The sequence below is a fragment of the Daucus carota genome, chromosome 8 (genome assembly GCF_001625215.2).
Source record: "Daucus carota subsp. sativus chromosome 8, DH1 v3.0, whole genome shotgun sequence".
Taxonomy (NCBI): Eukaryota; Viridiplantae; Streptophyta; class Magnoliopsida; order Apiales; family Apiaceae; genus Daucus; species Daucus carota.
In genome coordinates this window covers 2,073,193-2,087,878 of record NC_030388.2, presented here as the reverse complement: position 1 = coordinate 2,087,878, position 14,686 = coordinate 2,073,193, and the positions used below count along the sequence as shown (strand labels likewise).

Below are 14,686 nucleotides of genomic sequence, written 5' to 3'. Positions count from 1 at the left end.
TATGATAGATATGAAAGATGAAGACTGAGATCCTGTGTACGACAGGTATTAGGTTCTACGTATGATAGGCGAAGACCGGGGTCCAGTGTATGATAGGTATCAGATTCGATTCCCCTCTTCCTGTTTGTAGTTTGTACTGTCCTTGATGCGAAGGTTAAGGTCTTGTGGACGATAGATATCAGGTTCGATTCCCCTCTTCCCATTTGTAACTTGTACCGTCCTTGTGACTCATTGGATTAAAACAAGAAAGTTAAAACAAGCGTCTTTTTCATATTAAATTTTCTGATGTAAAGATAAAATGAGTGTCTAGCAAAACATTTAGTGCCCAACTACTATATATACCTTGCAGATTCCAACCAATCTCAAAACAACAAGAGAAACTCACAGGAAAGCAAACCCCTTTAGTTTTCTCAGCAGACAGACAAATAATAGAAAAACGAGCCGCTTGTTTCATTCAAAAAAGCTACTAAAATGGATAGCAAAGCTCTAGCATTTCTTTGCATTTTTCTGGCCGCCGCGGCAACTCTGGCAGTGGCCACAATGGAACAAGACGAGAACGACTGCGCAGACCAAATGGCCAATATGGCAGAGTGCATTCCTTATGTCAGTGGATCAGCCAAGAAGCCAACCGAAACATGTTGCCAAGATGCTGAGAAAGTGAGAAGTGCAAAACCAAAGTGTCTGTGTGTTCTTATCATCGAGAGCACGGACACTTCTATGGGACTCCCTATCAATACCACATTGGCCCTTCAAATGCCAACTGCTTGCAAAAGTGATGCCAAAGTTTCCGATTGCCCGAGTAATTTTTTCCTCTTCACTTTATACTCAGATTTTAGTTTTTAAAAATGATAACGAATCACTAATAGAAAAACTGTCTATGACATCGGTGCTTACACATCGGTTGCTCAGACGACCGATGTTTTTAGATAGACATCAGTTTTTAGCCGATATCTAAGGCCTTTTTTCTAGTAGTGAATTCGTTTGACAACTTAGTGACAATGCTACGTATTGTAGTAACTTAAGGTGACAAGTAACAAACTTATTAAGTAACCGACTTATTAAAAACCTTAAGGTACCATAGGAAGACCGCAACAGGATCTTATACTGTTCAAGATTATTGACTATTTTTTCTGGTATTATGCAGCTCTACTAAATCTCCCAGCAGATTCACCCAAAGCGAAAATCTTCAAATTAGAAGGAGCCTCACCTACAACAGATTCACTTCCGGCTTCTGCATCGTCTTCTAGTTCATCATCGACACCATCATCATCATCGTCGACTCCTGCTAGCTCTGGCTCAGGCTCGGAAACAAAGACAACTACAAGCACCAGTGCTGGAGGAGCATTGTTGAGTGGCGGCATTTTGGCGATTATCGGATTAGCTTCAAGTGCAATAGCTCTCATGTAAGGCAACAAGATTTCAGGTCCTGAGTGGATACTACTGCATGCAATCGTAGGGAATTTTAGTTATAGATAGTTTTATTCTGTTTTTGCAAGTGCAGTTCCCGCGAGTTTCACAATAACAACAATAAGACCTTGCAAATTTGTGTTTTCTTCTTAAATCCGTTTCTCTTATTCTCTGAAAGGTGAAAGACAGGTCTCTTAATGTAAGCGTGATTTCTTCTCACATCATATAATGATGTTAGAAATGATTCAACAGCCTCTCACTTGAGCCGATGTTATAAGCGGTTTTTCTGTGATGTGCTCGTAGACATATAATAAATACTAAATTTTATAAGTTAAATTTTTGTTATTAGTTTATGTTTTTTTAATAATGATGGACCCATGCATTCACGAAAGTACATCAATCAAAATAGTCAAATTCATAAATTAGAATGCTTAACATATGGACACACCGGATAAATCCTTTGATATAAACTTTTGATCTCTTTCCGTTAGTATCCCATGATGATGAAAATTAGAAGATAATTTTCCTACTACTACATTCATAATAATCTCGAAACTAGAAGATAACAGTCTAAACACGAATCTTTAAATTCTTGAAGGATGAAAATAACTATCACAAAATACAATAATAGTATAAAAACAATATACCGTATATTCTTGTAATGAAGCAAATGTAAATATTTAAACTTGTCAACACGGTAATAAAATTTTATTAAAACTATGCATTTTTTTGCTCGAAAAAAAAAAACTACGCATTTTAATATGCATTACAGTGTGACATATAGAAGATATATTTTAAATTTTATGTTAATATATAAATGCAACATAATCTTCTATCTAAAATGCATAATTCGGCTTCGGGTCCTAATTGAGGCCCGAATTCAGATTTCAAGTAAAATCAAATCTGATCCAAAATCCATTTGATTGGATTCCAGTCTCAATTTTCAGATTTTTTAGTCCGGGTCGGGTCCGGATCTTGTCAAAAAATTTAGATTTGAATCTGGATTTTAGAAAATCCAGTCAAATCCGACCCTTCCCATCCCTATTTAAAAGCCACATACCACCACCTTGATCAATCGACAGGTTACACCTCCGTTTCTGCTCATATTTTAAGCAACTATAATCTACAAATGGAACATCATATATTGTACTACAACATCTGCAGCTATTCTTTTTACCAATTCTGTGTCAACTTCAAAATTCCAGTGATCTACTGGGATGTTAATCTACTGTTGACTTGGCAGTCGGTAAGAAGATAAAAATTAAACCGAGGTTCTCACATTAGATGGTGAAGCTCTCAACTTAGAGATACTCGTATTTGAAGTCTCCGATTTGTGGAATTTATCTATATATGAGTTCTCTAAGCCCTTTGGCTCAACGTTGAGCAAGCATAATTGGGATTCTATATACCATGCCGTCATGTTAAGTATATTAATATCACTCAACTGGTCACCTGTACAACATCTTTGCTATGAAAAGAAAAGTATAGAATTAACCAAAGGCAGTATTTACTTCAAAACACTGTCAGAGCTTGTAGAACTGCTTCGCGTGTTTGCTCCAGTCCCTTTAATAAAACCCCTCAACACTCCTGCTGATTGGGGTCGACAGTTGATGAATTCTCATTGCTACCAACAATTTCAAACTTGCAAAGTGGACATGATGCATTGATCTTTAGCCATTTGTCCACACAGTCTGTATGAAAGAAATGAGAGCATGGAAGCTCCCTCAACTCATCATTGTCCGTGTATCTAGCCAAGCAAATACAACAAACCTGCATAGAGTTGAATTTACAGCAGATCAGAATCTGTTACTTAGAACAGAAAACATTTACATGGCTCTTCTTCTTAAATCCTAAGATGGAAGATATAAATATGGAATCTGCCTCTTCCTGGACCAGTATGCGCTACCGCGCTAGGTCAGATAACTTTTTTTGACTTTAAGTGCGTCAAGGAATTTCTAGAACGCAAGTCGGAAGATGTTAGCATCTTGTTCTTTTACGAGCAATCTAGTAGCTAAGTACCACACTCTCAAGTTATTTGGTCAAACCCAACGTACCAAAACAGATGCTTAAGACCAGATGCGCTTGTTAAGCCTGAATACAACTGGTGACGTTTGTGTGACATTTATGTTAACTACAGAGCATGGTGGGGTCGAGCGAAATGAAATGGTTCAAGGTGTCGATCAATGGGTAATTTAATATCAGTGGTTAAAATTTTTAAGTAAATAAGGATAGATTTAGTAATAAAACTGTAAAAATAGTACTCTAATAATGGTAGAACTTACAGCATCTTCCCCTGAAATGGCACGCTCCTTCTCTGTTCCTGCTGCTACGACTCCACCTTCATCAACTCCTGAACTACTACTGCCTTTACTGCTGCTACTTCCATTTCTCTTCAGTTGGAATTTGAGCTTTGGCAGAGCATTAATGGACTCTTCACTGGCTCCTCGCATTTGATTCACATCCTCCCGGACTCCCAGTATTGATATTATACATGGCAAGCAGCAGCATATCATTGCACATAAAATGAAGGGCATAGCATACCCAATGCAGCTTATTGTAAGAAAAACTATACATAACCTGCAAAGAGGCCAGGAAGATGTTAGAGATTCTTAAAGTACATTAGATATTATAGATACACATGTGTATATTTCTGTGATTAACTGATGCCGCACCTATACAAATTTGGAGCATCAGCAGCAGAGGCATTCCCACCAAATATCCATACATTTCCAACAACAAACCACACCGCAAAGAAACAATCTAATGCCATCTTGAATTGGTCCACCAGTGCAATAAGCCTTCAAGGAAAAAAAAACAGCTCCTTTAACCAACCACAATAATGTGTATCTAAGCGTATAAAATCATACTACAGGCAAAAACACTGTTAATTTGCATGGGGATACATATGCATGTACAAAGATTCGTACCAAAAGTATAGACATGCCTCCCTTTCTCATTTTCCATCTTTAACATAATTGAATAAACAGGCATTCTATAAGCATTCAGTATATACGATAACATTCCAATATTTAAAAGTAATGTGAAATAAAAAGCAAATAAAAAAGGATGATAAAGTATTCTGAAAATTTCTGATATTACGAACACAAAATCATACATGAGATCTATGTAGATTATAATCATGTCTATCTCCCTTTTGTGGTTTTCCATTTAATACTACTATCAGGAAGCTTCCTATGAGATCTTACGGTGGATATGGTTAGTAGATTCAAACTTCAAATCTTAGTAATAATATGATATTAGATCAAATTATTTTACAGGCACATAGAATAAGTTACCTTGGATTTTCAACTCTAATACTTTGAGTATTCTGAGTTTGTGGCACATTATTTTGACCCTCTTCATCTGACGAACGAGTCAAGGCAATAGTAATATAAGAATTCTGCTCAGCTTGGGAGTTGGTTTGAGATGAATCCTGTCGCAATGGAGTTGACACTTGCTCAGGAGCTTGATTCCGGTGAAGATAGCGCCAGTAAAGTAGAGGAAGACATGCTAAGCATCCAGTTGCATAACCAACAATCCAGGCAAACAAAGGAGTCTGTGGATTTTCATGTCTCGACAAAGTCAAAACAACAATTGCTGCAATTATTTGAGCTGAAATAAATGCAAGCTCGATAGAAATCCACAGCATAGTGTTAAAAGGGCTCCAGTGACGACGACCATATGATTCACCTCTCCTGGAGAGAGAAGGACTTGGCGGATTCGGCAAATTAGATGTAGACCTGGGTGAATGACTCATAGTTGCTTGAGCACTACTTGATGGCCTTTGTTCATTATGATTAAAGCTAGATGAATGATTATCAGGCGAGACTGATGAGGACGAGGATGCATCACCATGCCTCTCTATGTCGATAACATGGTCACTACTTTCACCATTTTCTGGCTGCTCCATGAGCAAAGGATAACTGTCAATACGGTTTTCTCTGATTGCTTCGGGAGATGAACCAGCCATTGTAGTAAGCAAATTGATCAATACAAGATCATAGAATTATGGTCTTTAGTTTGCTCCTCTATGTACTCCTTTCCGAGCAATGCGGTAACAATATTCAGATCCAATGAATCAGATATATAGTCGTGGTGACAAATTATGCAAGACTACTTTCAAAGTTCTTCAAAATCTCTCCTGTCTGTAAAAGCAATGTGTTAAAATCACATATAAAGAATAGTTGAAGAAACCTATCTCATTGCATGGGCAGAAATTCTGACAGGACAAACATATCTAAAGAAAAAAAAAGTGTTCATGCGCATTATTAATTTCTCCGTGTATTGCTAAATATAATAACTTGAGAGTTGAGCATATGCTAGCTTAAAGCATTATAAAGGGTACTCCCATATATACAACTCCCTTTTACCACAGAAGACTTAAACCTATACAGTTATACAATCTTCTAAATATTTAAAGGAAAAGTGGAAGATGCGAAAACTTCACAGCTTAATTAACCCCCCCAATCTGCTTTAAAAAACCTATAAATCAATTCCACAACTGAAAAAACTTTAAATATCACAATGCAAATGAAACACACCAACACCTTAATTTACATGTGTTTCTCTTAACCACGAAGAAAAGAACACTAATACAACCAGTATAAAACAACTCTAGAATCAATACCTTAATTAATCTGAATATCAACTCCAACTCAAACACATGCAAATCATCACGAAAAAGCAACCAATTCATCTAATACAAACACCACCTCGATATCGTCCAATCACTTTAACAACCGAAGCTACAAAACATATCACACAAACATTAACTCGATATCTCTAATCATTTCAACAACCTTCCAGTTCCTCCACAACTCCGCAACCAAATCAGCTAAACCTACAAATACTACGACACAAACAATAACTTGACATATCATAATCATTTCATTCCAACACCTACCAGTCCCACCGCAACCAATTCAGCTAAACATACAAACACAATCACGCAAACAATAACTCGATATCTCCCAATCATTTCAACACCCTAAAATCCCGCAACAACGCAACCGATTCAGCTAATATTAATCGAAATCAACATCAAACTAACAACACCTCAATATCATCCATCAATTCAACAACCTAAAACACGAATCAAAATTCAACATCATCTAATCAATTCAATCATTCAATTAATCAATCAAACAGCTCAAAACTCAAATCATTCAAATCAATTCACAATAATCAACGATAATAACTCAATTATTGAATTAATTAACAATAAAATCATGAAAATAGAGATAAAATCGATGAAAATTACCGCGAAATTGAGAGATGGAGTCAGCTATGATCGAATCACTTGTTCAACAACTCTGGCGTGAATGAAAAATTGAAATATGTGTGTATATTCTGTGAGTATAGATTATTGTTATTATTTATTAAATAAATAATTTAATTATAATAATGTATAGATGTTGATGATGCAAGCAGAGAGATGGATGAGAGATAGAGAAAGATTTGCGTTTATTACAGCCCAGCTGAGTAGTTTCAAGGTCGTGTTTGGTTGCCAACATTTTTGTTTTTCTCGTTCCGCTCCATTTAAGTTTTACGTACCGGGGCTCGTAAATTATACCCGTATTCGAATAATATTATTCGAATACGGTATAATTTGTAAGTTGGTATCAAAATTTTTGAAATATGATTCAATTGATAATGTTGAAAAACAAATTATGTAAATGTTTAAGATCCGATTCTTCTTATAATATGTTGTAATTTTCAAAATATTAATTTTGAATATAAATAAAAGATCATGATAATTATATTTATTTTATTCCAAAATTATTATAAAAAACGTTTAGATATTTACTAAATAATAATAAATTATAAAATTTAATCGAAAATAATAAAATTTTGATTGGTCCACATTTGAACTTATTAATTTGTGACATATTCTAACTAGTCTTTTAATAGAAGTTAGAATATATATAAATTTGGATTATATTTTTTTATTTATTTTGTTAAGCTGCGATCCTTATCCTAATTACTATAATTGATGCTGCAAGAAAAATGATTGGAATGAGGGTTAAGCTGTATTACAAAACTAGTGAAAAAAACGCGCTTCGCGCGAGTGATAAAAATATAAATATAAGATGTTATAAAAAAAATTTATGAACTATAATTTCTTAATCCTTGTATTTCACATTTATTATCAAAATATAAGAAAATATATGCAGAAGAAGTTGCAGAGGCCTTTAAGGAACCTCACTACAAAGTGAAGTTCAACAAATATTTAAAGGATGGTTACATGTTCAAGGAATTTCAGCAACCTTTTCGGACTCTTCATCACTCACTCAACTCCTAGTCAAAAATCTGTAGATACTACCTAGGTCTTTCTTTAAGATTTAAGAAGCTCCTGACACAATAACAAGCTCAGATTCAAGCACTCCTTTGGTTCCCCAGAAGCTCCTTCCAAGAGGAGAATAAGCAGCCATCATGATTTTGTTGGCCTGACAGAACTCTCTCAGCCTCTCTTGTTGCCAACTTGAGTTCATCTCCATCTTTGAACATAAACAGATGAGATAGACAAACATAATTACACCAAAATTTATATACTCACGACACGAGAGAGGAGGAGGGAGGGAGAGAGAGATTTACTTACTTCAGCCAGGACCTGGACAAACAGTTTCTCTCTGTCAGCGGCTTTCAGATAATAACCGGTATCCCAAAGGATGGCACACCTCACATTTTCCATTTCTCCAGCAGCCTCGAGTTCTGCTGCATAGAACTTCGCTGCCCATGACAATGCACCATCTTGAAGGGCAGAATCAGTTCTCCGAGAAATGATATTGTTAGAAGGAAGTTCTGCTGACCTTTGCGCCTCTAATAATATGAGTGATTTTTTCAAGGCATCATGATAATCAAAGTGACCACTGGCCACATAAAAAAAAAGCATCAAATATAGCAAGCCATGCCACAATCACGTATCTTAGCAAGAGCCAAAATATCACCAAGGTCATAATCCATAAGGTGAGGGCTGATACGGGTTACATCATCGGACACATGATAAGAGAAATCATTTCTTGAACCTGTTTCTTGGTCAGGTGCAGGAAGAGTCTTGCGAAATGATGTCACTCCTTCAGCAGTAATTCAGTCTTGTCACATCTGTGTGTATTAATCACCCAGCAAAGAAAGCGGAAATCTTTATATTTATATAAAGGAGGATCCTTCATAGGATGACGTGGCCTCTCTTACAACTCTCCATTTAAATTTTCTATTTTCCTATGAATTCTGTGTTTTCTTAATTTTTAATTTACTTTACTGTACTTTTATTTCAAACTCTTTTTGCTTTCTCATCTCATTAATTATATTTCGGTTACGTCCTTTTGATTTTGTTCTTAGACTTCGTTTGTTATATGGAACTTACCAAGTTCAAGTAGCTATCAGGGACGCTTAAAATTTGTGGAGAACTCATTATGAACAGAGTTATGTAATAAAGTAGATAATATCTGCATTCCTTGCGACCAGTCTGGTACAAAATCTGGAAACAGACAACCTTTTGCTTTGCTCATCACAAAACTTTGGGGCGCTGCTCAGATGAAGGTAGTAAGGGCCCCTATTTTTCTCTCGTCTTAAACTCAATATGTAATCTGAATCACTTTACTTGACAAAGCACTCTTTAATGCATTGCTTCATCAAGCTCGAAAGGAGTATGATTTCATAGCCACCTCAAAACTCTGGATACCATACAATAAGGACATATTTCTCAGTGTTATTCGATGTGCAAAGTCTCGATGGCATTAAAATATTCCCTGATATCTAAATAAGAGATAGGAGATGCCATTTGTAGGGGATAAGTTAATCCTACATAGGGCATGAAAGATTATTAACTTATAGCCCTTTTATACATCACCCTAGTAAGAGTATGTAAGAGTCTTAAGAGCATCTAATTACTATCTGCTACATATCATACACAGAAAAGCAACGTTGGGAAACAAACACAATTGATAAATTGTCACTTGATAAGGCACATATAAATATATAACAGAATTATCACTTGATAAATAAATTGATAAGCTACATACAAATATACTACTGAACGCGGTGATTTTAGCAAATAATACAATGGACAGGACAAAACTTACCACAATGTTCAAAGGCTCACAACTGAGGTTTAAGGTTACAACTACAGAGAAATCCATTGCGCATCATCTGATACCCACAAAAATACCCTCCAATTATGTCCAAAGCTCGCCAAAAAACTTGACATTTCAGCTTTTTTCCGAGAGAGAAGAGGTTCCCAAAATCTCAAGGCCACACTTCATGATTTGTGTAGTTCACTATTTTCACATTAATTTCCCTTTTACTGATTAAAAGAGTTAGTGCATTATTCATTGTAACGTAAATCAACTCGGTGGAATATGAATTGAGTTGGCTCCCTTTCACATATTCTTGGCTTCTGGGCTTAAATAGATTTGAGTGAGGCGCATGATGAGAACCTGATGACTGCTGCACTTCCCTAGCTTCATCAAAATTGTGCTGTTATTTTCTAAACCAAAACCACCTTCTGTGCAATTTCAAACTTCAATTATAAAATAAGCTCCACACATTGCTCCTCCAACTCCAGCAAATGTAGCAAGAAATATTGACAAGGTCACCTGGACTCGGAGCTGCACATCCCCACACAAATGATCAATATATGCATTATAACCTGAGTACTAATTACTAAATCACTCATTATGTCTTCTATTCATAATTCATAATTCTAACTTTATTCTATAAATTACAATTAACCTTGTAAATTAATATAGCTCCATGTTATAGACGTGCACCCACTGTTCACCCAATCAACTTTGTCACCAACAAATTCAATAACCTCCTTCCTAAGTGGATCCCTAAGAGCTTCAAACTCCGGCACATAATCTTAATCCGTATCTTTTTGTGTTTCGAGAAAATTATAGAAAAAAGTAATAAATTTTATCAAAATATCAGTTGTTGTCTTGATCATACAACAATATGCATTATCAAGAAGCCTTTCCGAAAAATAATCATGTGGTGTGAACATGAAATTTAGCAAATTAATAAGGATCTTCCTCTAAGCGTCACAAACTTACTTCACAAATCTCAGCCAATTGCTTAGCATCTTCCTGTAGGCTGTAAGCGTCGCATATGAGCTTCAACCTTCTCCTGGACCTCCATAAACCGTAGACAAAGAGTGTCATTGCCCAAACCCGAAAGAGACCCCAATTTCTTGAGATGGGTGATTGAACAGGCGGGGAGGAGAGAGAGTGAGGGTGCTTTGGAGAAACGTGGAGGTAGAACAGACAAATGAAAGTTGAGAAGAGCCAACGAAGTCTAAGAACAAAATCAAAAGGACGTAACCGAAATATAATTAATGAGATGAGAAAGCAAAAAGAGTTTGAAATAAAAGTACAGTAAAGTAAATTAAAAATTAAGAAAACACAGAATTCATAGGAAAATAGAAAATTTAAATGGAGAGTTGTAAGAGAGGCCACGTCATCCTATGAAGGATCCTCCTTTATATAAATATAAAGATTTGTTTTGCTTATATTTATTGGAGTGCATATCCGACAAACTTTATATATATCATTTAGAAAAAAATTATCGATCAATATATTTATATAAAATAGAATCGAAGGACATTTAATTATAAATCCATTCTATTTTTCGGTATACTTATATAAAGGAGAAGCGAGTGGCGCTTAGATGACGTCTCTGTAATAACTCCGTTCTATTTTTTTAATTTTCTAAAAATGTTAAAATATGAATATAAAAAAAGTAAATTACCTTTCTTAATATTTAATATATTAGAGAAAAATTTCAAAACTACAATATTTCGGAGAAAATTTTAAAATTATCTTTTTTGGTATTAGAAAATTTTCAAAATTATTTTTTCTGGTTTTGAAATATTTGGAAAGCAGTTTCAAATTATAATAATTAGTAAGTTCTATTTTTATATTCATTAGAATTTTTTAGAGTTAATTGCAATTGGCACTCCTTTGGTTTAAGCTTATTGCACATTACACCTAATAATTTTGCAATAAATATTTTGCAACCCAAACTTATCAAACGCAACACAGTTAGCACCCTCTCCGTTATGTTCACGGCATTAACTAAAGCAGGGGCGGTCCAAGGGCATTATATTTAATTACAATCAGATCTTATACAGATTTTTTGACCATCTAAACGATATTTTTCGGAAAAACTTAAAAAACGAAAGTTGTATAGAATAAAAAGATCTTTTTTAGAACAATAAGATTCAAAATTTAGATAATTATTTAAAAAAGATTGTTAATTTTTAAGAGATTGCTAATTTTTAAAATTTATTAAAACAATTACAAAAAGAATTACGCTAATTTTGAACCTTATAGTTCTAAAAAGATGTTTTTATTCTCTACAACTTTCTTTCTTTAAGTTTTTCCGAAAAATATCGTTTAGATGATCAAAAAATCTAAATAAAGATCTGATTTTAATTAAATATAATGCCCTTGGACCATTATGCCCCTGCTTTAGTTAACGTTAACGGCATAAGATAACAGAGAGGGTGCTAATAGTGTTGCGTTTGATAAATTTGGGTTGCAAAATGTCTATTCCAACACTATTAGGAGCAATGTGCAATAAGCTTAAACCAAAAGGGTGTCAATTGCAATTAACTCAATTTTTTTAATTATATTTAAAATTATAGTAAGAAAGTTTAAAATTATAATATCTGGACTTCCAAGAATCTACGCATAATTTTGAGAAGTGTGTATGTTATAAACATAAATTGATTTTGAATTTAGTACCATACATACGTACTCAGTATTCCCGCTTAAAGCAGGGTCTGAGAAGGGTAAAATGTACGCAGCACTGCCCCTACCCTTAAAGTAGAGAGCTTGTTTTCGTGAAGACCCCCTGCTTAGTGCACAATAATCAAAAAGATGTGTGATACAATATTACTATCATACCTTAGCCCATGGCCTTCTTCACATGAGACTTACCGAAACATTTCCATTAGCGGTGGCGAAGTCCGATGGAGGAAACAATTGAAGAAATCAAGAACCATCACTTTCACGAATTGCAAGAATGAAGGCGTGGGAGAAGAGATATTGGTGCAAACCTCTTCCTAAAGCATAACACCCTAACACTCAAAACCTCTATAAACCACAAGACCGAGTCTCAGCTACTCTAATACGCCGTCGCCAATCATTCTTAATAAATGTCATATCCCCCATGAGATTTAGGGCTCTCAAGTCCAAACTTAATTGATCAAACCACGTGCGATGGGGCCGACCTCTCTTTCTCTTGCCCCGAACCGATAAGTGTTCAACTCTTCGAGCCGGCGCCGAATTACATTTACGCCTAACATGACCATATCAACGTAAACGTCCATCCCTTATTTTCTTAGAGATAGACTCAACACCTAAAAGGCGGCGAAAAGTAACACTCGGTATATGATCCGTCATGGTGTTACCACAAAGCCAACGCAACATGCGCATTCCTGCTGTCTCTAGTCGACGCTCCTGAACTTTTCGCAATGGCCAACACTTAGAACTATATAGTAATGACGGTCCAATTGCCACCCGATAATATTTATCCTTCAACTTCAACGGTACATTTTTGTCACACAACACACCAGTAGTAGCCCTCCAGCGTAACCATCCTGTCAAAATACGATGAGTCACATCAGCAGAACTATCACCATTACTCTGAATGATAGAACTCAAATATTTAAGGGTATTCGTTTGTAGTACACGGGCCTCCGCAATGCATACAGCTACTTCCTCCTCATGAATCTCCTCACTGAAATTGGCCCATAGATATCCCGTTTTAGAGCCGCCCAATCGCAATCCATATCCCTCTAGAGATCATCATCCAATACAATTATAAAAAGCAAAAGCATACACCAAGGTATAGGAGCTTGAATGTCACGAGTAATCACATCCAATACAATTATAAAAAGCAAATGGCTTAATACCGACCCTTGATGATGCCCTACCTCAACTGGAAAATATTGAGTATCCCCAACAGGTTTCCGAACACATGTCCCCACCACTGAATACATGTCCCCACCGCTGAAAATAATAAAATTTTGATTGGTCCACATTTGAACTTATTAATTTGTGACATATTTTAACTGGTCTTTAAATAGTAGTTAGAATATATATAAATATTTTGATTATATTTTTTTGTTAAATTTTCGATGTATGTAAATAATAAATATTATTATATATTCATTAGGTATGTTAAATAAAATTTTAGTTGTCTATCATGTTAATAAATTTATAAATAAATTATGAATAGGCCTTGCTAATGAAATGATGGTGGAAATGGTTCAGAGATAAGAAAGCTTGGTGGTGGGAGTTAGTCAGAGAAAAATATCAATTTCTTCCTTGGGAAGGTCTTGATCAATTCACTAATAGGGCTAACCTATCTTATATTCTCAAGGACCTGGTGTCCCTCCAAAAAGACAGTTGGTGGCAAGGTCAACTTTCAGGCACTGAGTTTAGTTGGAGATAAAAAATGGGGACCTGATTTTCTTCTAGGAAGATCCATGGCTTGAGGACAAGCCATTATTGATTATATGATATTTCAGAATTCAAGAGGTTTTCCTTAAAAGAAGTGAAAGACTATTTGGACAGATATAATTCTCTGAAATGGACCAGAAATTTCAGAGAATGGGAGAAAGAGGAAGTAAGCAAACTTATAGAAATCATTAAAGTAGTAACTCTTCCTGGAGATACAGATAAGGTAAGATGGATTAGGAATCAAAGGAACTACTCGACTAAATGTGGATATGACATGTTAGAAGAGCCTAGTTCTACAAGTCTGCATTGCTGGGAAATATTATGGGGCCTGAAGGTGCCCCCTAAGATTGGAATTTTCCTGTGGAAATATCTTCATGATATCTTACCTCTGAACAAACTTCTCAGTGATAGATTACCAAATGTTATGGATACCAGGTGCAGGGTATGTGATTCAGCAGATGAAACAAGGGATCACCTCTTTTGGTCATGTTCTAGAGTTAGAAAACCTTGGCAGTAGTTAGCTGATTGGTGGGGAATTAGCAGAGAAACACTCTTAAGTCATAGCAACCTTCTTGATACCTTTAAAATAATTCAAGGAACTCTAGTCAAGGAAGCATGGTCCATCTCAGTTGATGTTGCTTTATGGACAATTTGGTTAATGAGAAATGAAGTAGTCTTTAGGAAAAGAAGCTGGAGGAGGAAATCATCTGGAAACTTGCTCAAACAAGGTCTTTTAAATGGTTGGTGGCAGTAGGAAAGATCTTAGAAAATTTGGAAAAGTTATGGATGGTTAACCCAAGAGGAGCTATTCTTTT

General features: G+C 35.5%; 3 protein-coding genes across 3 annotated transcripts; 1 reads left to right on the top strand and 2 right to left on the bottom strand.

The window, feature by feature from the left end:
- The first annotated feature begins 344 nt into the window (after positions 1–344).
- Positions 345–1,743, top strand: LOC108198906 (non-specific lipid transfer protein GPI-anchored 13). Its single transcript, XM_017366676.2, has 2 exons — positions 345–799; positions 1,145–1,743. Exons 1-2 carry the CDS (start codon positions 472–474, stop codon positions 1,405–1,407), a joined length of 591 nt encoding a protein of 196 aa, XP_017222165.1. The 5' UTR covers positions 345–471; the 3' UTR covers positions 1,408–1,743.
- Positions 1,744–2,786: 1,043 nt separating this feature from the next.
- On the bottom strand, positions 2,787–6,918 carry LOC108197225 (E3 ubiquitin-protein ligase At1g63170). The gene is made up of 5 exons (XM_017364785.2): positions 6,668–6,918; positions 4,704–5,552; positions 4,080–4,205; positions 3,690–3,984; positions 2,787–3,177 (listed from the first exon to the last, which is right to left on the bottom strand). The coding sequence occupies exons 2-5, from the start codon at positions 5,375–5,377 to the stop codon at positions 2,986–2,988; spliced, it is 1,287 nt and encodes a 428-aa protein (XP_017220274.1). The 5' UTR covers positions 5,378–5,552; positions 6,668–6,918; the 3' UTR covers positions 2,787–2,985.
- Positions 6,919–12,719: 5,801 nt separating this feature from the next.
- LOC108197925 (uncharacterized) lies at positions 12,720–13,917 on the bottom strand. Its single transcript, XM_017365662.1, has 2 exons — positions 13,875–13,917; positions 12,720–13,204 (listed from the first exon to the last, which is right to left on the bottom strand). Exons 1-2 carry the CDS (start codon positions 13,915–13,917, stop codon positions 12,720–12,722), a joined length of 528 nt encoding a protein of 175 aa, XP_017221151.1.
- Positions 13,918–14,686: the final 769 nt, after the last annotated feature.